This window comes from Talpa occidentalis, unplaced genomic scaffold, assembly GCF_014898055.3.
Source record: "Talpa occidentalis isolate TD23 unplaced genomic scaffold, MPIMG_talOcc4v2.1 talOcc4.7, whole genome shotgun sequence".
Taxonomy (NCBI): Eukaryota; Metazoa; Chordata; class Mammalia; order Eulipotyphla; family Talpidae; genus Talpa; species Talpa occidentalis.
The window spans coordinates 120,660,533-120,681,719 of NW_023605083.1; the positions used below are offsets into that span (position 1 = coordinate 120,660,533).

General features: G+C 44.5%; 1 protein-coding gene and 1 long non-coding RNA gene across 5 annotated transcripts; one reads left to right on the top strand and one right to left on the bottom strand.

Moving 5' to 3' along the window:
- The first annotated feature begins 156 nt into the window (after positions 1–156).
- Positions 157–20,837, top strand: LOC119230818 (uncharacterized). Of its 4 annotated transcripts, none has more exons than XR_008549496.1 (5): positions 157–356; positions 6,192–6,302; positions 9,771–9,905; positions 16,463–16,531; positions 20,302–20,837. It is a non-coding gene; the product is annotated as an uncharacterized LOC119230818 (long non-coding RNA). The 4 variants fall into 4 exon arrangements; XR_005121813.2 differs by lacking the exon at positions 157–356 and adding an exon at positions 415–1,017; XR_005121814.2 differs by lacking the exon at positions 6,192–6,302.
- RETREG3 (reticulophagy regulator family member 3) lies at positions 711–21,116 on the bottom strand. The gene is made up of 9 exons (XM_037492333.2): positions 20,821–21,116; positions 9,759–9,865; positions 8,420–8,450; positions 7,370–7,496; positions 6,342–6,426; positions 5,341–5,478; positions 3,952–4,034; positions 3,220–3,352; positions 711–2,846 (listed from the first exon to the last, which is right to left on the bottom strand). Exons 1-9 carry the CDS (start codon positions 21,066–21,068, stop codon positions 2,389–2,391), a joined length of 1,410 nt encoding a protein of 469 aa, XP_037348230.1. The 5' UTR covers positions 21,069–21,116; the 3' UTR covers positions 711–2,388.
- Positions 21,117–21,187: the final 71 nt, after the last annotated feature.

A 21,187-nucleotide genomic window follows, 5' to 3' on the forward strand; every position in this document is an offset into this window, starting at 1 on the left:
AAGTCGAACGGGGTCAACGCCCGCCGGGCCGGCGACTTGCTCGGGGTCTCTGGGCGCGTCCTGCGCGGTGTCCACCGGGGACGAGCGCTAGTTGCAGGCGGGCGGAGGCCGCCGGGGAAGGCCCCGGGAGGCGCCTCCCGCTGCCCTTCCCGAGCTTCGCCCACAGGGGGCGCCCGACACACGCCCCCTGACCGCCCGGAAGGGAGGGCGGGGAGGGGGCTACTCTTAAGCCGCAAAGCTCGCCTAGTTTCCTGTCGGTCCCGTCAACGCGAAGGCAGCACCTGGCAGGTGCTTTCCGCTCCTGCCTGCAGTGACCATTGGAACAGAGCCTGAAATAAGTATTTCTAGTTTCTGAGGTTAGTTGAAGAGCAGCTGTCAGCTCAGATGATCCAGAGGAACAGCACGGTACTACTTTTTAAGACATGTATTTTCACTCCTTATGGGACAGTATTAACTAGAAATGGTAGAACTACAGACCAGATGCCACCCAACAGTGCCAGACGAACGTTCACTTTCGGGTTCTCTTGAGGTCGTGACCTCTTACCATGGCGACTGTTTGGGCCATCACAAAAGAAAATTACAAGGGACGGGCTGGCAGGTCCCTCTCACCTGACCGCCTCGAATTAATCACATCTCAGATTAGTAAGTTTTTCAAGGGCAGGACATCATGCAACATCAGTCTCCTAAAAGTTGTTCTCATACAAGATTTATTCCCCAGCATCCCTCCCACCCCATCCCCATCCTAATTCACAGTGGAGGACTAAGGAGATCCAGAACACGATCCCCCAGGTACAAGAAACACCTTCCAAAGATTTTGTTCTTCATTCCTTCCTTCCCTCTTGTCAACTGCCAAAGCCTGAAGCCACACACTCATGCAAACAAAAACACCCACTCCTTCCCCACAGGTCCCATTTGGTTTTTTCCATATTAGAGTTAAGACAACTGGGCTCTGAGACTAGAGAAGGTATCCAGTCTGTCTGACAGCTCCAGAGGCCATTACCCCTCACCTTCATAGAGGTAAGTAACTGAAACAAGCAGCTAACTCTTCTCCCCTCACACTGTTAACTGTTTTCGCTCCCTGGCCTCTGCCTCGTCCAGCAACCAAGAGCGAACATGTTAGCACACCGCCACGTGCAGCACATGAAAATGGGCTCTGTCCAGCACCCCTCACCCAGGTATGGAGGTGTTTGGGGAGTGGTCCCTGAGGATCAGCAAAGGGCTAATGCAGAGAGAAAGGGGAGGGAAAGGGGTAGAAGAGTCTGGCTTGAGCTCTGACTGGGGAGTTAGACAGGCTGTAGGCTAGCACAGGTTAAAACTAATTACCATTTTTTATTTTTGTCTCACATGATTCTACCAGAGGCAGTGGAATAGATAAGTCCCTCAGAGGGTTCTCTGCTGATTATAGCTACTTTCTTGCAACTGGGCTCATCCTTGGAGGCCCAGTCAAGTTGGGAAGCACTTGATAAAAGTATGAAAGAATCTGAACAGGGACTAAAAAGAGCTGGTGCAAGAAAAGCTGGTGGCTCCTGGGATGAATGCCACTGAGCTATTTGTAAAGTGCTTCTTTAACACCCCCCATGGAATTATTGCTTCTCCAGAGGAGGAGCAGGGGCAGGAACAGAACATGGGAATGGGTATGGTATTGCTTTGCTCATTGCTCAGGCTTATGGTCAAATGAAGCCAGGGGTCGGCAGCACCAAAGAGAACTGGGCAGCTCCAGAGGATTCAGTGAGACCATTAGATTCTGAGGCGCTCACCTTCCTAGCCAGCTGACCCCGAGGCCCAAGGTAATGTAGAAGAGGCCCACCCCACATCATGTTCACATTTCTTAAATTTCACTAGCAGTATTTTGCAACAGCCTCAAGAAATGAGGAGGAGCTTGGGCAGAGGAAGCAGACCTGCTCTGCAGAACCAGAGAACAAGCTTGTTGGGAAACAAACAAATCATGGCTTAGCACTGGAAGAGGATGACCGTGTAACTCTTCTGGCTGCTGCCTGACTTTTGGAGCTCTAGAGACAGGAGGAAGGAGAGGAAGGGTTCTTCTGTCACTGAGGACCCCCAAGCACCCATACCTAGAAGAAAACAGCAGCACCCCCCTCAAAGGGGAAACAATGCCCCTGACTACTTTGTTCCCCGAAAGTACCATCCTGATGGAGAGAAGCCTCCCTCAAGGGAGCACACTCTGACTTCAGTGACTGAGCTCAGAAGTGGGTGTCCAGCTGGTGGCAGGGGAGTGTGCTCTCAGCAGGCCTCTGAGGATCAACCAGAACACCCAGCATACAAATATAATTCAGGGGATGGGACCTGGGTTCTTCCCTTGCCCCTTCACCTTATGTGGGATGGGGAGAAAAAAACCTAAACTCCATGACCCCAACAGGAGTTTCTGCCTCAGTGGCTCCTGGAACTGGCAGGGTCTAGCTGATTCAGCTCTGACTGGTCCAGAAGTTCAAAGTCATCCCCCTCAGCGTCAGTGTCCAGGTCAGAACTGGGGGCCTGGAGGAAGCCTCTTGTTACTCTCCGAGGAGGTGGGCCAGAAGGGCCTGTCTGAGAGGCCCCTGACAGCGCCAGCTGGATCATGCTCTGCGAGACAAGGCTAGCAAGGTTGCTGGTGAGGTTAGACCCTGCAGGAAGGGCACTAAGCAGAAGCTCTGGCAGTGCAGCTTCATCCCGACTGGCAGGGATTGCCTGAGGCTCTTCAGTCCCTGGTGCGGACCGGTACATCAAGCTGGGCATCCCGATGCTGGTGTCATCCTCATCGTCCAGGCCAGTGGCATCCACATTAATGGACGGGAAGTCTGGAAGGTCTCTGGCAAAAGATTCCTCTGGATCACTGTGACCATCTAGATCTGGGAAAACAGGGATGTCTGAGACAAGGCAGTTGCCTTGCCGTCCTGTACCCCAGCCCCACAAAATCAGGCCCGTCTAATCAGGTTTTCCACCCTAGCCTGTGGGACAGGCTAGCTTTACTCCTTACAAGCTGCTGAGGTATCTGCTGGCCAAAGAACTCCCCTCTTCACTATACCCCCAAGGAAGTTACTAAGGGACTGAGAATTTTAAGGAGAGCAGAAGTACCATGACCCAGCCACACCCCCAAGGCCACTCTGCCACTTGACCCACAGCTCAGGAAACAAAAGGAGCGGGCACCAGTATCCCTTTTGCCCAGGGAAGCTGAGACAACAATAAGAGCCATAATCAACTCAGATCTGAGGCTCCCCTCACCTTCAGAACCTTCCGTTAGAGGTGTTTGGCCCCTTGAAAGATTGAACGTGCCATTGTCTGTACAGGAAACCTCAGCATCCGAGTGTTCAGAGTCTGTGATGGCCAATTCCCTGGCAACAGTAGAATCATCCAGCTTAGGAAAAGAAAAGACCGACAAGTCTGAAGAGATGATGCGATTAGGAACCAGGCGAAGTCCCCCAGTAACAGCTTTAATGAGCTAGCCCTAGAGGCTAAACTAAGGCCAGCAGCGAAACCTGGCATGGAGGGGGAGTCTAGTCAAAACTGACCCTTTTTAGGCTGCTCCCCAAGGAATACCCTTATTTGAGCACAGGAAGGAAAGCAGTCTTGGCACCAGCTAGCCACTTACTTTTGCCAAACAACTGAGCCAGAGAATACTTTTTGCAGGTGGTCAGGGGGATACACACACAGCCCAACCTACAGTGGACTGAACTGTTTGAAAGTTGATCATGCCAGTTCCAGGAGCTCTGCCGTGATGGCAGGGGTTAAAAGGAGACATGGAAGAGGGTGTGCTGGTCACCAGGCTCAAACTGAGATCTATGTACAAAGTTCCAAACCGAATACTAGCTTCTCTGCTCGCTGCTCGTGGAGATTGCCCCATGGGCCTTGGGGAGCCCATAAGGAATCCGAAAACCTGGATACTGCCTAAATGTGAGGCGCCAGATGATTGAAACGGAGCTAAAGAAAATGGGGCAGCTCCCACACCCAAGATACCTGAGGACAGAAGGCAGCAAGCTCCTCTTCGCTGTCACTATGGTCGTCCACAGCGCGGTCTGGGTGTAGAGCTCTGCGTCGCACTATGTGCAAAGATCAGAAGGACTTGATGTCTTCCCTTGAGGGGAATCCCCACCCCCTTTGGACTTCAAAGGCATAAAATAACATAAAGAACCAGTCTGAATATGGCTCTAAGACTGAAGGCCAGGCTGCTGCACCTAAGGGGCAAGGTAGGCTGATACCCCAGGAGAGAAAGTCCTGTCTCCCATCAGCCCTCCCACCAGTAACCCTGATGTAGTTTTGTTCTGGTCAGATGATCAACTTCCAGGCCTGTTAAGAACTCTCAGGAAATGCGAGGGGCAGGTGGGATGTCAAGGAGGCAAGCAGACACTACCAGAGAGAGGGCAAAGGGAGATACCCCACCCTGATTAAACTAGGCTTCTGAGTTCTGATTCAACTGGCCCACGGGGAGCTGGGTCTTGGTAACCATGTGCAGGGCTCTCTGAAGGCCATGGCTAATGAAGCACCGAACCTGAATCAGATCAGGAAAAATGTTCATACAACTGCCATTTGTGCGCTGGAGGATCCTGGGTTAGTGCACTTTGGGCTCTGGAATGTTTTGAATCACCTTTGGAAAGCAGTTGTCAGCAGTGAAAAGAGGCCTGGCTGGGCCTCCCCGGTGGTGCAGCGGTTGAGCACTGGGTTGCAAAGCTGCCCGCAGCCTCTGCAGCGCCGGTTCGATCCCTGGCCACCGAGCAAGGGTCCCACATGGCGCGCAGACCTCTCCTGCCGCCCACTGCTCCCCTCAGCAGTGTACTTCAGTCCTTCTGCCTGCTCTGCTCCCCACTCTGGCTCTGGTGAATTCTGTCACCCTCCCGCGCTTCTGACTGTACCCAGTGCTTGTATTAATAAAATCTTTAAAAAAGAGGCCTAGCTTAGGAGGTAAAAAGACCTGTTCTACTATTTACTAACTGTGAGCTTCACTTTCTTCACTGGAAAAGGACAATAATACCACCCACTGATCAAGGTTCTTGTAGAAGTTAAACAAGGTGATGTAGGCAGAGCAGCCAGCACAGTGCTTGGGCACATGGAGAGTGCTAGCGAAAAAGCAGCTAACACTAGTGCTTATCTTCACTGGCTTGTATTCAACTTGGGAAAACTTTTCTTAGATTCTGTTTAAAATGGAACTATGCAGAATTCCAAACAGGAAAAATTGGTAAGCCTGGATAGATTTCCCTGGAATAGAGTATCATTTTTACCTACACACACACCCCTACCACACCTCACTTCTCCACTTTTGAGGACCTAGCCATTATGTCAGATCTACTTTTGACCTGAGAAGGCTTCTCCTCTTCCCCAAATGGAAGGAAACCTCCCTGTGACACTTACGTTGTCTCTCTCTCTGCTTGGACATCATGTAGCCACGGACACTGAAATCCAGCCGCTGCAGAGCTGGCTTTAGCCGTACGTACGCCCGATCCCACAGACGGTGGTACACAGCCAGGGGCCATATCATGACAGTGACAACTGAGAGGAGAAATGGGAAACAGTAGTGGAAATAGTCAGGGCTGCCTGCAACAATCCTAGCTATCCCTCTGCTATCATGCATGCCCTCAGGGCTTGGAAGCTTAGTGTAGAACAGGTCTGTGTACTTCTGTGGGCCATCTTCACTGGTCTCCCCTATTACATGAGGGGGCTTGGGAGGGCAAGGACTTCTGCCATGACCTGCAAGGTTGTGCACAGAGCATGCTGCCAACTGAGGGAGGAAAGGATAGAAACAGGCAGTGTAGTCACTTGCCTGAGAGTGTCACTGAACCATAAACAAGGTCAAATGGTGACACCACCTCAGACACCACTGATCACCTGAGATTCTCATATATTAGGGCCGCTATCATAACTGTTCAGCTCTTCAGGCACTAAGCAAGCAAAATTCAGGCCAACAGGAAGTAACTAATTTTATAAAAATATGTATGCTCCATGGAGTAAAAAAGCACGCTGGGGTTAACAGAGCCCAGTAGAGAATCCACTGAGTTATGTTCCACTGTTACACAATACAAGGCGCTAAAATTCATCTCCTTAAATAGGGAGACAGTTCTTTACAGTAGGTAACACAATATATTGATATGTTAGTAGATCTTCATCAATTTCTAAAACTGACTTGGTAAATGACTTGGTAAGAACTTTACATGTGGGAAGCCTGTTAAAGGTATAAAGAAAGACATTTTTATGATACCAAACAGGTCATGAAAATATTGAAAGATCATTTCCTGAAGAACCAAACTTCTCTTTATCATTTCCTGAAGAACCAAACTCTCTTTATCCAGAGTTAGCTGTGGCTGGAAAATCAACAGGTAGGGGAAGCTCATGGGTAAGGTATACGCCAGACTTACGCATTAAGTAGGACAGCAGGAGGCCAGGGACATAGCGGCCCAAGACTGCCAAAAAGGTCAATATCCCACAGGTCAGCAAGCAGAACTGGGGGAGGTAGGAAACAGTGTTAAGTTTCTAACACATGGCAGGGGACCAGGGTGTAGAATGGGAGGGGGCAAAGCGGAGATATGATCTAAATAATTCTTTATGATCTATGAATCAAGCACATCAGAATGACAGATGTAGCTAGCCACTTTTGTATCCAATGGTGGTGATCTGTTTGGGAGAAAGAGGATGATTCCATTTCTATTCACGCCATTCTATTCACTTCTATTATGGTTAACCCCTAAGACTGTACCTTTCATGCTGGAAAATCGGTTTGAATAGGACTTAGCCAAAAATTCTCTCTGAAAGCCAAGTGTTGGTGATGGGTTTTTTAAGTCAAAGTAAAAAATTTAAAAAACCCAATCACCTACCCCATGTTTAACACGCCACAGCACACACACAAGCAAGTCTTCTTTCCCGTGTTGGGGCAGGAAGATGATCTACTATAAGCGGCAAGCACACCAAAGGAGGAGCCACTGAGCTCATGCCTCAGTCCTAGCGGCTAGTCAGAAGCCCCTTCCTACACCTTCCCTTTATTGCCACAAACACCATGGTCTTTTCTTTGTTGAATGAGGCTATGCAGTGAAACAGCTATTTCAGTTTAGCATAAACTGAGAAGCCAGAAATGAAATTGAAAAAGGGAGAGTCTTGGGGCATCCCTGGTGGCGCAAGGGGTTAAGCACAGCACTATGAAGCAATCCACAGCCTCTGTAGCATGAGTTCAATCCCTGGCTGGCCAGGGAGCTACCCCCATGGCGCAGCAGACCTCTCCTGTCTCGCCCACTGCTCCCCTCAGCAGTGTACTTCGGTCAGTCTGCCTGTTCTGTTCCCCACTCTGTCTCTGGTGAATTTTCTCACCCCCCCGCATCTCTGACCTGTACCCCAGCTCTTGTATGCATAAATAAATAAATCTTTAAAAAAAAGAAAAAGGGGAGAGTCTTACCTTGCCTGGGTTTTGCTTTTTGAAAAGCAAAAGATTCCTTATGAAAATGGTCCCACTAACCCAGACTTCAGCTACGTGGTGGCAGAGCTCGGGCACGCTGAGCAACCGAGGGTGCACAAAGCCCCAGCTATGGGAGAGAGAAGGGGGAGCTGTGAAAGGAGGGTGTTGAGGGTTTTCCTCATCTTGCTGCTTGGCAGCCAATACTTCCGGGTTTAAATAGGGGCTGGGGAGTACTGTCCTAGGTGCTTTGGAGGTGAAGCATGACTTTCTTCTTGGCTTACCAGTTGAAACTTGAATTTAGAGACTAGGAGGGCAAACTTGTTCTGACAACTCCACCCTGTGAGCAAGCAGCCAAATCCACGTGTGTAAACCTGCCACTAGCTCCAAGGCCCTTTGTGCTTAGAAACATCTTCCCTGCACTCAAACCATTGCAATTCACTAGGATTGCAATCTAAGGATAAAAGTAAAGCAATCGGACACCACTGCTGCTGAGGGGAATGCAATGGTGGATGTCCCCCTCAGAGAGAAAATAAAGCAAAACCAAAGTAAACCACAGCAGAAAAAATTCCTTGGACCAAACACATGGGGTGAATGAACTGATAAATGAAAGCAGGAGCTGTAAGACACAAGAGGAATCTTTGGCTTGTTGATGCCGGAAACCAGTGTGTTTTCTGACTAGGAACTTTAAATAGCCAGAGGTCACGGAAAATAGCAAATGACCTGGTAATAAAAGCCAGAAGATAAATGAACTAAGTTGCCTCAAAGTTATCACACGAGCACTGAATAATGCAGTTAATTCCCTGGCATGTCAAGTTATGGGCACCTGGAATGCTGCATTTTCAGAAACTTCTCTTGGAAATATCAGAGGTCATTAGTCATTTCAACGTATCTGCTGCCTGAACTTCAGGAACTATTAAAATGATTATTTGGAACAGACTAGGTTCTCAGCTTATACTGTGTCCTGAGTATGGGGTTAACAACATGTAACCAGAATATTACGCAACAAGAGAATCAGAGCAACAAAAAAGGGATTTAATTAGTGTTCCATACCTTTCATTGTCTACTGCGTCAGGTCTTGGCACTACAATATTAAAAAAAACACCAATATTAGTTGGTAGAGAAAATTAAACACAAAAAATGTTAGACTGTTGGTCTGACAGCCCATGTTTTAATAGGTTTGGGGGGAAATAAACAGTAACAGTCAATAAAATGGAGACACCATGTTACACTGCCAGAGCTAGGGAACTACAGCAAAGGGAATGATGGTCTATGCCTGTTCGTTTCTCTAGGGAAAGCGGGGGATCCAAATGGACCATAAGGACCCCTTCTAATCACGATAGCTAAGAACCAAGGTACACACCCAAAAATGGTTGATCCCACCCCTCAAGTGCGTCTGGGCTGCTCATGTACATCAATACACTGGGCTACCACAGCATGTTATTTTAACTGCACCAGCCCTAGAAATCTGCCTATTCTCTTTAAAAAAGAGACCCATTAACAATAATGAATGATACAGTCTGTTGACATTCACCAGCCTAAGACAGGTGGATGAGCTACATGATTCCTTTAAATCTCTGCAAAATAGTATAGGAATGTACTTAAAGGCTGTTCACTCTAGTTAGCATCTGCGAGAAATTCAAAATTAACCTATCCAAAACTTTCAATTTTCCTCGCTCTCATGTCCTACCCAAACTCCCCTGCCTGACACTGTCTATATCTGTTAATTGTAATGCTATTGTCCTATTCTCCAGAATTTGAAATCCCAAAGTCTGCTTTTATCCCTTATTCTTCTAATACTATGTATCGTTCTTCTGTGTCTTCCTTCTTCACAGCTCTTTGAATCATCCTGTTTCCTGACACCTCCATGACAGCTCCTGCAATAGTCTCCTAACAGGGGTCCCTCCTTGCCCCTTTTCTCCCTCCCTTTGATCCTATAAAATGCTACCAAATTAATCTTTCATATCATCTCTAATAAAAAAAAACCTTCAAAGACGAGCTACTACCTTTAAGATAAAGTCTAAATTTCAAAAAAGCATTTAAAAGAAATTCCTGAGAGGCAAACTGATACCTCCTTGTTAAAGATGTAGTATCCAATGAGATTTTTTATTAAATGAAGGACTACTTATTCCTTAGGCCAATTACAAGGGCAAGATTATCTCAGGTAGTGGATACAGATTTCCTAAGTTTAATAATAATGGGAAGGGCAGAACTCACTCAGATCTGAGTCATAGATGGGGCATTCACCCTTGAAGTGTCAACTAAAGCAAATAATACAGACATCAAAACGTACTTACAGCTCCATATGCCCTCATAAATCCCCAAAACTATAAGCAAAAATTACAGGAAAGCCCATTTCCACTTCAGATTGTTCTAAATGCTACCAATTTACCTCTTATTTCAGGCCAGATTTTGTTCTTCCATTGATCAATACACACAATGATCATAGAGCTGAACGCAAGCAGAAACACAAGACGAAGGGATGTCAGTGCAAAGAACCTACAGAAAAGGAAAAACAGAAGGTCATTATCCACTTAAGGTAATTTCAGAAAAGGCCATATGTGCACTGTACACTCTGAGGAAAAGAAAACTTTAAGTCCTTGTTCTATATCTTGAGTAAATCGCTTAGAATTTCTGGACTTCAGCTACTTTGCTTATAGGGCAAAGGGAATAATATGCTTCTGTAAAGGCAGAAGACTAAAACAAACAGCCTCTTGAAGCCCCCTTAACTCTTAAGACTGTGATTCTACTAATTTCAGGAAGAATTCATCCTTTTTAGCAAATGATGAAAGCACACACCTTTCTACCAAATCAGACCCTAGTGTAGAGCAACACACTGACAAAAGTGTTTTAAAGAGAATTTAACTCAATTAGATAACCTTTTTACAGATAAAGGAATTGAGACCCAATAAAGTACAATGACTTGGTCAAGGTCACATAGAAATGTTACCCTAAAGTTATAACAAAAAGTCAGTTCTTCAGAATTAAAACCTATCTTTCTCAACCCTTTCCAAGAAATTGAAGAGGGAGGGCCTCCCCGTTGGCGCAGCGGTTGAGCGCTGGGTTTCGAAGCTGCCCGCAGCCTCTGCAGCGCCGGTTCGATCCCCGGCTGCTCCCGGCCACTGGAGGAGGGTCCCACATGGCGCACAGACCTCTCCTGCCGCCCGCTGCTCCCCTCAGCAGTGTACTTCAGTCCTTCTGCCTGCTCTGCTCCCCACTCTGGCTCTGGTGAATTCTCTCACCCTCCCGCGCTTCTGACTGTACCCAGTGCTTGTATAAATAAATAAATAAATGATTGAATAAATAAATCTTAAAAAAAAAAAAAAAAAGAAATTGAAGAGGGAACACATCTTGATAAGGCCAGCATCAATGATACCAAAGCCAGATGAAGACTACAAGAAAATTGCCAACTAATAACCTGTATGAAGATAGACCAAAATCCACACTAAAGTACTAGCAAACTGAATTCAGCACCATATTAAAAGGATTACACATCATGACCAATTTGTGGGATTTATTCCATGAACTTATTAAACTAAATCTATTAAAATTTATTTATTGCAAGAGTGGTTAAACATACAAAGATGAACAAATATATCACATTACCAGAATAAAGGAAAAACTAGTTCTATTTGAAAGAGTCAACAATAAATAGATATTCATAAACAATCTTGGAAACTAAAAACACTGACAACACATCTGAAGATAATAAAGAATTATGTTAATTTTTTTAGGTACAATGTTATAGAAGTTATGTGTTTAAAGTGCCACTATCTCTCAGAAATACAAACTAAAATACTTATAAATGAAATGATGTCTGCAATATGTGTCAAGATAATAGTTTGGAGGGGAAAGAGTCTGAAAGAAGATGAAACCAGACTGACCATGGGTGGTAACCACGCTGAAGTTGGGTGATGAGTACACATTCTTTATTTGTACTATTCTCTCTACCTCCGCACATACATAAAATCTTTCACGATAAAACGTTTTAATGAATTGTTCTATTACACCACCCTAAAACCTCAAAGGCAGTGCAGAACATCTGTGGTGTGTTAGCCAACAAGCTGCATTTACCAACAAGCAGAGACATTGAAAGTAAGCATTTAGGAAATTTTTTTTTCTTAAATTTATTTATTTATGCATACAAGAGGTGTCAGAGGTGGATGGGGTGAGAGGATTCACCAGAGACAGAGTGGGGAGCAGGACAGGTAGAATGACCGAAACACACTGCTGAGGGGAGCAGCGGGTGAGACAGGAGAGGTCTGCTGCACCATGTGGGTTACTCTCTGGCCGGGGATCGAACCTGTGCTGCAGAGGCTGCAGACAGCCCCAAAGGCCGCATCTCAATCCCTTGCACCACCAAGGAGGCCCTTAGGAAATCTTAAGCAATTTGATCAAGCAACTCTGAGTGTAAGAATACATATGGACTTATATTTTCTATGCATTTTAAACTTAAATATTCTAACTCATTTATATTGTATTTTACAAGAGTACTGATTTACAACATATTGGGGGAAACAATACCTCTAGTCCTTCACCACAGGTGGTTTGAAAAACATTGCTCTAAGATCCAAAGGAAATACATGCCCCCAAAGCCAAATACACCCCCAGAGGTGGTTCAGCAAGGCAGTAAGACACGGCTCTTAGAGGGGCTTGAGTTTGAGTCTCTGAACAACAGTTAGTCACTTTTAGTTATGGAGACCTTAATCTCTGCAAGCCTCGATTTCATCTGTATGTGATGTTATCGATTACAAATATTGCAGAATAGGGCCTCCCGGTGGCGCAGCGGTTGAGCGCTGGGTTGCGAGGCTGCCCGCGGCCTCTGCGGCGCCGGTTCAATCCCCGGTTGCTCCCCGGCCTCCCGAACAGGGTCCCACATGGCGCGCAGACCTCTCCTGATGCCCGCTGCTCCCCTCAGCAGTGTACTTCGGTCCTTCTGCCTGCTCTGCTCCCTGCTCTGGCTCTGGTGAATTCTCTCACCCTCCCGCGCTTCTGACTGTACCCAGTGCATGTATAAACAAAAAACAAAACAAACAAACAAATAAATAAATAAATAACATGCCTCTATAAAAAAAAAAAAAAACAAATATTGCAGAACTGTTTGTAGGTATCAGAAACAACATACTTATACCTATAGAAAGATCATATTTGAGGGTCTCCCTGGTGGCACAAGGGGTTAAGTCTCAGCACTCTGAAGCTATCTGCAGCCACTGCAGCATGAGTTCAATCCCTGGCCAGGGAGCTAACCCACATAGTGCAGTAGAACTCTCCTGACTTGCCCGCTGCTCCCCTCAGCAGTGTATTTCAGTAGATCTGCCTACTCTCCTCCCCACTCGACTCTGGTGAATTCTCTTACCCGCCCCCCTCTGGCCTACACCTCGGCTCTTGTATGCATAAATCAATCCTTAAAAATATATCATATTTGGGCCTCCCCGGTGGCGCAGCAGTTGAGCGCTGGGTTGCGAAGCTGCCCGCAGCCTCTGCAGCGCCGGTTTGATCCTCGGCTGCTCCCGGGCCACCAGAGGAGGGTCCCACATGGCGCGCAGACCTCTCCTGCCGCCCGCTGCTCCCCTCAGCAGTGTACTTCGGTCCTTCTGCCTGCTCTGCTCCCCGCTCTGGCTCTGGTGAATTCTCTCACCCTCCCGAACTTCTGACTGTACCCAGTGCTTGCATGTATAAATAAATAAATAAATAAAATCTTTAGGGAAAAAAAATCATATTTGATTTTAATAAAAGTCAAAATACAAGGTATCTAATATGTGCCTAACACATAGTTCTACTCAATTTTACAGTGTAAATTGTTATCACAGTAACCAATCAAACAGGGTAAAGATGACCAAGGATTGGTTACAAATGACCTCTTTTCTCAATTCAACATATGACCTAATGACTTGATATAATCATAGCACAATACTAAGAGTAAAATCAGTATCATAATTTTTAAAAGCTTTATCTGTGGTATATATGAATACATATATACATGCAGAAGCTTTGTTTTTTGCTTCTAGACATTTTTATACTTTATTTTCAGTAACACAAATCCATATGTAATTTTTAAAATCGATACAGAGAATGAGGGCTGAAAGGAGACAAGGACTCAGAAATCCAGTCATCAATGACAAACCTATTCCTATTTTTCCACCCTACCACTTAAGGGATACCGTAATTATAAGTGCAATTAAAGAATGAAAGCTGCTTAGCAGAAATAAGCCTTTAGAGTTGCCACAGGCCATTAATCTCCTCACTAAAGCCAGTTCATCATCCCAACAAACAAGCAAATTTAACAAGGCCAAGCATATGGGCTTGAAAGTGTCCTCCTCCCCAGTGTGACTGCTTCCAAGCCCCACCTGCTGCATGTGGTGAGATTGCTGTTTTCTCTGGAGTACTTGAATGGGCTCTCTAGGGAGGCAATCCAGACTGTCTGCAACTTCCACTTCCCAGGGCGTGATCACTAACACAAATATAAACTGGGGTAGGGAAAGGACATTACACTTTTCTAAGCAAGCTCAGATTTCCAGAGGTGTTGGCAATAAAACTATCATTTCTTTAAGACCCAGACTATCGTAGTCTGTTACGGCCCCACCTTCCATTCTCATAAACTATGCTTTAATTCAGTCTAACACTGAGTGTCTACTATATGCTCAGGTCTTATGGTGAATAGCCCAGTTACAGAATAGAGACATAGACCTTATTCTCAAGTGTATTTGTTCATGTGTGTTTACCATATAACAGGACAAGATGATGATAAAAAGAGAACATCTAAGATTTGAAAGGTAATTGGTAAGAAAACAGAGCAAAAAGGTGTGGGAAGGAAGAAGACATTCAGATAGAGAGCACTCAGCTAGCAGGACTAATGGAAGGAACTACAAGCAGACAGACAGAACTGAATCATAAGGAACAAAAGGGGGGGGTGGGCAGGAGTCAGATCATTAACTGACTGTTCTAACAAAGCGCACTAGATTTTACCCTGGAGATGAAGGTAAATCAGTAGAGTTTTAGAAAATTCTGTCTCTATGAAGGCTACACCTATAAGCATCTTCTTGAGCAAGATTAATCCTGACCCATAAATCTGACTTAGGAGACCCGATTTATCCTTTCCTTGAACAAGTCACTGCAGGAACTTCAGGGAAAAAGAGTGGTGGTATAGCATATCTTGGAAAAATGGCATTTCCATATATATAAAAACTTAATGAAAAGATCATCTCAAATCACTAACGTTCACCCCTCCAAGGTAACTAGAAAATATCCATGTCCCCTAGGGGTGTGACTATCAAGGATGAAAAAAGTGGGTAAGCACGCACTCCTTTCCTTCCAGCTCTCAACACTAAATTCCTAAATAAAAAGGGACTATCAAGCTCAGATTGGTGTTTTGCAACAATTGAGGTCCCATTATGCTTGTCATTTTATGGAGGTAACCTGGAAGCCCAACTGTGAAAAACCTTTGTGGATAAGACACCACACAACTGGGTTTGATCCCCAGCCAGGGAGCTGACCCACATGGCGCAGCAGACCTCTCCTGTCTCGCCCGCTGCTCCCCTCAGCAGTGTATTTCAGTCAGTCTGCCTGTTCTGCTCCCCACACACCCCCACCACCAGCACTTCTGGCCTCCACCTCAGTTCTTCTACACAAAAACAAAGACACAACTGAAGTACTAACAAGACTGGTAGTACTTGTAGAGAGGAGCAGTGAGTGAGACAGGAGAGGTCTGCTGTACCATGTGGATGGCCCAATATTATATATTTTTAAAAACAATCTGTTTGAGGGCCTCCCTGGTGGTGCAAGGGGTTAAATATTGCACTATGAAGCAATACACAACCTCTGAGGCATGAGTAGAGGATGGGGGGAAAATAAGGGAGGATTCCTCTTGATTAGTCTTGCAATGTCTATTCATGCAGGTCAAAATATTTCCATGTAGATATAACAATGCAAAAGTTTGATTACAACATGCAAAACATTTCTCAGCAACTATAATCGGCATGAGAACTTCCCAACCTAGCAAAACAACTGCAAATGCAGTCAACTCTGCATTATTTATATGAATTGAATTATTTAATTTGGGGATTGCCCATAGCCCACTGTTTCTTCTACCCACTGTAGACTTGCAATCTAATGATTTACTTCTCATTTCTAAAGGCAAGCATGCTTATTAAAGGAAGTTTAGAAAATATAAGTTATAATTAAAGAGAAAATATAAATGAAATAAGTATATCCAACTATGAAATGGTCTTGCCAAAAAGAATATACATAGATGTATATATACTCTTTGACACTGAATCGGATCAAACCTATACATCCAATTAATAATTCAGAGGAAATATGGAGCACAGGGCACAAGTTAAGCTGTGGAGATGCAATCAACAAACCCAGTCTGTGGGACACTTTATAGGAGACACTGGTTTCTTCAATAAATAAACTGCAAAGAGGGAAAAAGACTGAAAGGGAACCAACAGAGCAAGGGATGTAAAAAACAGACTATCAGTCACATTATGCGGACTTAAATTTGGATCCTAACTCAAACAGATTTTTTTTTTAAGATTTATTTATTTATGCACACAAGAGCTGGGATCAGGCCAGAGATGCGGGGGCATCCACCAGGGACAGAGTGGGGAGCAGAACAGACAAACTGACTGAAATACACTGCTGAGGGGAGCAGCGGGTGAGACAGGAGAGGTCTGCCTCGCCAAGTAGGCCAGGGATCGAACTCATGCCTCAGAGGTTGTGGATTGCTTCATAGTGTGGTATTTAACCCCTTGCACCACCAGGGAGGCCCTCAAACAGATTGTTTTTAAAAATATATATTATCGGCCATCCACATGGTGCAGCAGACCTCTCCTGTCTCACTCACTGCTCCCCTCAGCAGTGTATTTGAGTGGATCTACCTATTCTGCTCCCCACTCTCTGGTGAATCCTCTCGCCCCCCCTATACCTCTGGCCTATACCTCAGTTCTTATATGCATAAATCTTTAAAAAAAAAAAAAAGACAAATATTTATGAGAAAATTAGAAATTTGAACACTGACTGGAATAATTAATTTGGGGGATCACTAATTTTTTACATGTGATAATGGGAATGTATTTTTTGGCCTTTATTTTTCAGAGACTCATACTGAAGTGTTTACAGATTAAATTATATGACATCGGGATCTGCCTCAAAACAATAAAGGAGGTAATAAAGAACTGGGGTATAGAAGATACAAAATTGGTCATGGGTTAGAAAATTTTAAAGTGGGTAATATGACAGTAAATAGCATTCTATCTACTTACGTGTATGTTTTAAATTTTCCATAATACAACATTCTTTAAAGGATCCATCATCCACATTTATGCCCAAAATGTGAACAGAGGTTATTCCTTTCATTTATGCAAGTCACATATAAAAACTCCATGGCAGTATAAGCTATATCTGGTGTAAAAACTTCCTTCATTTAATAATACACAAATACATATCTGTGTCATCAGAAAAGCAGCAAAAACTGCAAATGATTACATCATACATATGTACAGTCTTTTAAATATTTCCCTAATTGAACTGCTTCCAATTTTAATGTGAAAAAGCTTAACTATGTATCCCTGAGCATAAATCTCTGTCCTTACTTATGACTGACTACTTTAAATGGAATCACTGGGTCAAAAGGCATTAACATTTTTTTAGTCATAGCACTGTTGAGATACAATTTTATATATCCATTGATTATTTTGGGGGGAATTGTATGTTTTTATGAAATGTCCATATTCCCTTTATTAGTGGCTAAAATCCAATGAATTACCGGTTTGAATAAAATATTCCTTGGAAAAATAATCTGGTATGCAGAAAGATCATGCAACTCCAAAATCAAACAATATTTTTAAGGTTAACTCTACCTTGGATCCTCATGATAAGTACAGGTAAATTTTTATAATCATAATAAGATCACATGTCTTTTTCAATCAGAGAAGACACTATTTCTGGGTTCCTTTGTTATTACAGAATAAGCTTGTCTCAGTGGCACTTGAGAACAAAGCAGCCCATCCTGTAGGGACAGAAGGCCCATTATTATACAGCACTTGTGGCTGTCTGGTTAATGAGCCAGTCACTGGTAAATTAGAATGAAAAAAATTAACCTAACCTATATCATGTAGTGAGAAATGTTGCTTGCACAAAACCAGAACTGAAACCAGCTAGATGCTAATGATGTATGTTAATGGAGCGAAATCACGCAATCTACAATTAGTACAGATAAAAACTGATGGTAAGAGGCAAAAAATAAGTAAGCCAAGGCATCCTTGGGAGTCTTTTTGGCTACCAAAAGCAGCAAGAAGTCTCCAAAGACTATCATCAAAAACATTTGCTCAACAGATTTCATCAGAAATCTGATGTATAGATTTTTTTCCACAGATGTTTCTACTTAAACCAGCCCTCCCCTTCCATTTCCTGTTCCTCACTATTGCTTTTTACTCAAATTCTAACTTTAAAATTAGAATTGCTATATACCTTTAATCCTATCTCCGGTCATCTTTTATTTAGGAGGGTTTTGAAGGGGGGACACTTTGTTTTTTTCAATTGTGAAAATTTAGACTGTATAATATCCCCTAGAATATAGTATAGCTAACTCAGACTAGTGACTGTAAAAGCAGATTCTGACAGATCTCAAGTGAGAATCAGTTTGGGAATTGCCTTAAATCACTATCCCTAAGACCACCTACAATCATACAATGTTAAAAACTAAAAAGGGGCTCTGAAAATACCTAGCCCTCCTAGAACCATGTGCTCTCCATGGAAAGGGGTGGGGTGGGGGCTTGGAGTTCATACACATTTATTTCCAGGGCTCCTTGGTCCTCCCCTTATCGCCTACAGGATGAGTCAAACCAAAAAGTTACTTCAACCTGTTCTTTTCTGATACAGTCAGAATACACTCTGGCTGACTCAGATATTCTTCCCCCAAATCACTCATTAACAGGTGGGGTTGAGGCAAAATACAAGCTATTGGAAGGGTAGACCTGACATTCCTATTATTATCCAGAGATAATGACATTATCAGTGACCAGAAGCAACTAAGGTCTCTGATATGGTCACCTTAATTTCTTTGGAAGCTGGAGAAAAAAAAATGAAAGTCTTAAAACACAACAGTGGCAAGGTATCTGTATTTTCATTGTTTATGTTGTTGTTTTATTTAGTTATAAGATGTTGCCTTCATAGGTACAGAAAAACCTTGACTGAGTACAAAATATAATTAAGAGCTAACAGAATTCTGCTAATTTTTTGTACTGCTATCTAATCTTCCAATACCTCAAATGTATAACATATCTCAGCTAATGATGTATTATTCCAAATAATGAAAAATAAGGTATTTAAGATTTGATTTCTCTTTGACCTGAGCTAAAGATTCTCCTCCCTTCCCTAAGCATTTTGTCACTCTTCAACATTCCTAAGTGAAATGTCAACACCCATACTCAATATGACAATACTGGAATATGAAGTTATTTTGAATCTCTTGACTACCTCCCAAGTAAACTCATTTCCTAAAGCAATTCTATGAACGCCAATGCCAGACTACCCTTATCACTTACTCTTAACCCTGGACTCTTGTCAGGTATGCGTCCTCTCCACAAGTGACACAGCCAATTGCTCTATCAGTCTCAAGAGTCACACCCTCATTTTGCTATATTTCTCCTCCACCTACTTAGAGAGTGATGGGAATGCAACAAGCAATAGCTGAATTGTGGATACAGGGCAGGCAAGCTACCAGGAAATGCCAGAGATAAAGATCAATCACAACAATGCTTTAAGAGACCCAGAGTAGAAAAGGAGTTCAGAGTGAGATTCTAAACATAGACTATTAACAAGCTTAAGTAAAGACAGTTGGGGGAGGGCAGCAAATTAAAACTAACATTTAAAGATGTGTCTCAGGCAGAGGCTCCAGAACCCTCCTGAAAGGAGCAGTGGAAAGGCCTCTCCTTGAACATAACATGCCACTAACTCATCTGTATTAATAAACTCTTGATTTATCAGGATTCATTTAAATCTTGATGTTAAACTGTTCACATATCAGTCAGTCAACACTGATACAAACCGATCTACTGAAGAAAACTTTTCCCCTAGAAGTACAGTCCTATGATTGACTGGATGAGCTGGGGATAAGGAATGGGATGGGGAGGTGAAGGGAAAGGTCATTTCAGAAAGTGTTCCTGATGAGGTGCTACAGCTAAGGGTTTCTGACAGAAAAGAACAGGATGGAAGTAGGTACTGGGATCAAGGAAAGAAGCACAACCAGAAATAAACAAGGATGATCTTAGAGATAGTTTATCAAGTTTGCTAAAGCAATGAATGCCAGAGGCTGCCATGAGACCTTTAATCTTAGTCTCCTCCAAACTGTGGGAAGATTAATTTAGTAAAGCATTGTGTCTTCCTGTCAATGAACTTGGAATTATTTGTTTTGCTCCCACTCAATGAAAATCCTTCAAAGGATAAATGTTTCGGTTTTAAACCCAAGAATTTTAAGGGAAATAGATTTTTGGCAAAAAAAAAAAAAGTGTCTTTGGAACCACATATTTTGCTGTTTCAGGCTAATTCAGGTCAGCCTGCTTTCATTGAGCCCCCTACGCGTCTGTTCCTGTGGAGTCTAATCACCAATACTTCCCTAGTTCTGAATAGAAACCTATTAAACGCGGCAGATCCAGTGAAGTCCTAAGTCCACTTCAGTTGATGACAGAAGCAGCAGTTCCACGTTCACAGAGCATGACACAAACAGATTCTAAAAAGCAGATTTATAGTTCCACTTTTCCAGCTCAGGAAAAGTCAAACACACTATTAGACACCCTCAATTTCCTTGCCTATCTACCATAGCTAAGGATGCCTAATTTCTGGAATGGGGAGGAGGTGCAATCCTAAGTGGCTTTGAAATGGGTGAAGTCGCTATTTCATAACTGTTCTTTAAAAGCTTCTAATTTTCTTTCTAGGTGCAGCTTTGGTGGCTCCCATTGACGCTCATACTTCGCAAACTTCCGAGTGGAAGGAAAGGATATACAACATGCTCATTCAGTCGGCTCCAGTTTGTTCTATCACACCAGTGGATGCCTCTTCAGGCCCCCAATCTACCCCGACAGTAACTACTAAAATCTCTGAAGAGTCTTCAAACCACGTTTGAGCAGACATGAGATGGGAGGTGACGGCCTTCAAGTGACACAGCTCTCCTTGCTAAAGAGAGGCGCCTCCGCTCACAGCCGGAGGCTCAAGAGGTGGCCACAAGCTTCTGCCAGATGTGCGGGCGGGGGTGCGAGAGCAGGTAAAGCAGGGAAGACAACTGGAGGGCCCTGGGGAGAACTGGGGTGCCAAAACCTGAAAGGAGGTGAGGCAAAATGAGGCAGATACAGGGAAAAGCCAATGCAGCGAAGAAAACAGAGGAGGCAGTGGTAGACCCCTAGAGAACCCTGACGAATCCGCGCCTCGGAGGGTTTCCGAGGGCCCAGTGGTCTCACCAGAAAGCCGCGTTCAGCCCCAGGCACCACAGGGCGCTCCTGGCTGGCCGCTCCCACACCAGGGCTGCCTGCACCCGGCTCAGCAGAGGCTCATAAGGCCCCAGCACCTCCACCAGGGCCCGCTGCGCCGTCTCAACCTGCTGGTCCCGCTCCCAGGAGCCTGACACAGAGCGGCGGCCCCTGAAAGTCGGCCCTGAAGCCGGGCCTGGGGCCGCAGGCACCCCCTCTGCCTCCGCCATGTCCCCCATGCAGCCACAACATCCGGGGCCGCGGCCCGACAGTCACAATAACACCCACTGCGCAGACGCGCCACTCGGCGGGGAGGCCCTGCCCTCCACCGCGCGCCTGCGCACAGGCTCACCTCGTT

Coding starts and splice junctions, on each gene's coding strand:
- RETREG3 (XM_037492333.2), bottom strand. CDS start 21,068: ATGGGGGACATGGCGGAGGCAGAGGGGGTGCCTGCGGCCCCAGGCCCG. Junction 4,035..5,340: donor CAAGCAGAGAGAGAGACAAC/GTAAGTGTCACA, acceptor CTTTGCACATAG/TGCGACGCAGAGCTCTACAC. Junction 2,847..3,219: donor TCTAACGGAAGGTTCTGAAG/GTGAGGGGAGCC, acceptor CTGTTTTCCCAG/ATCTAGATGGTCACAGTGAT.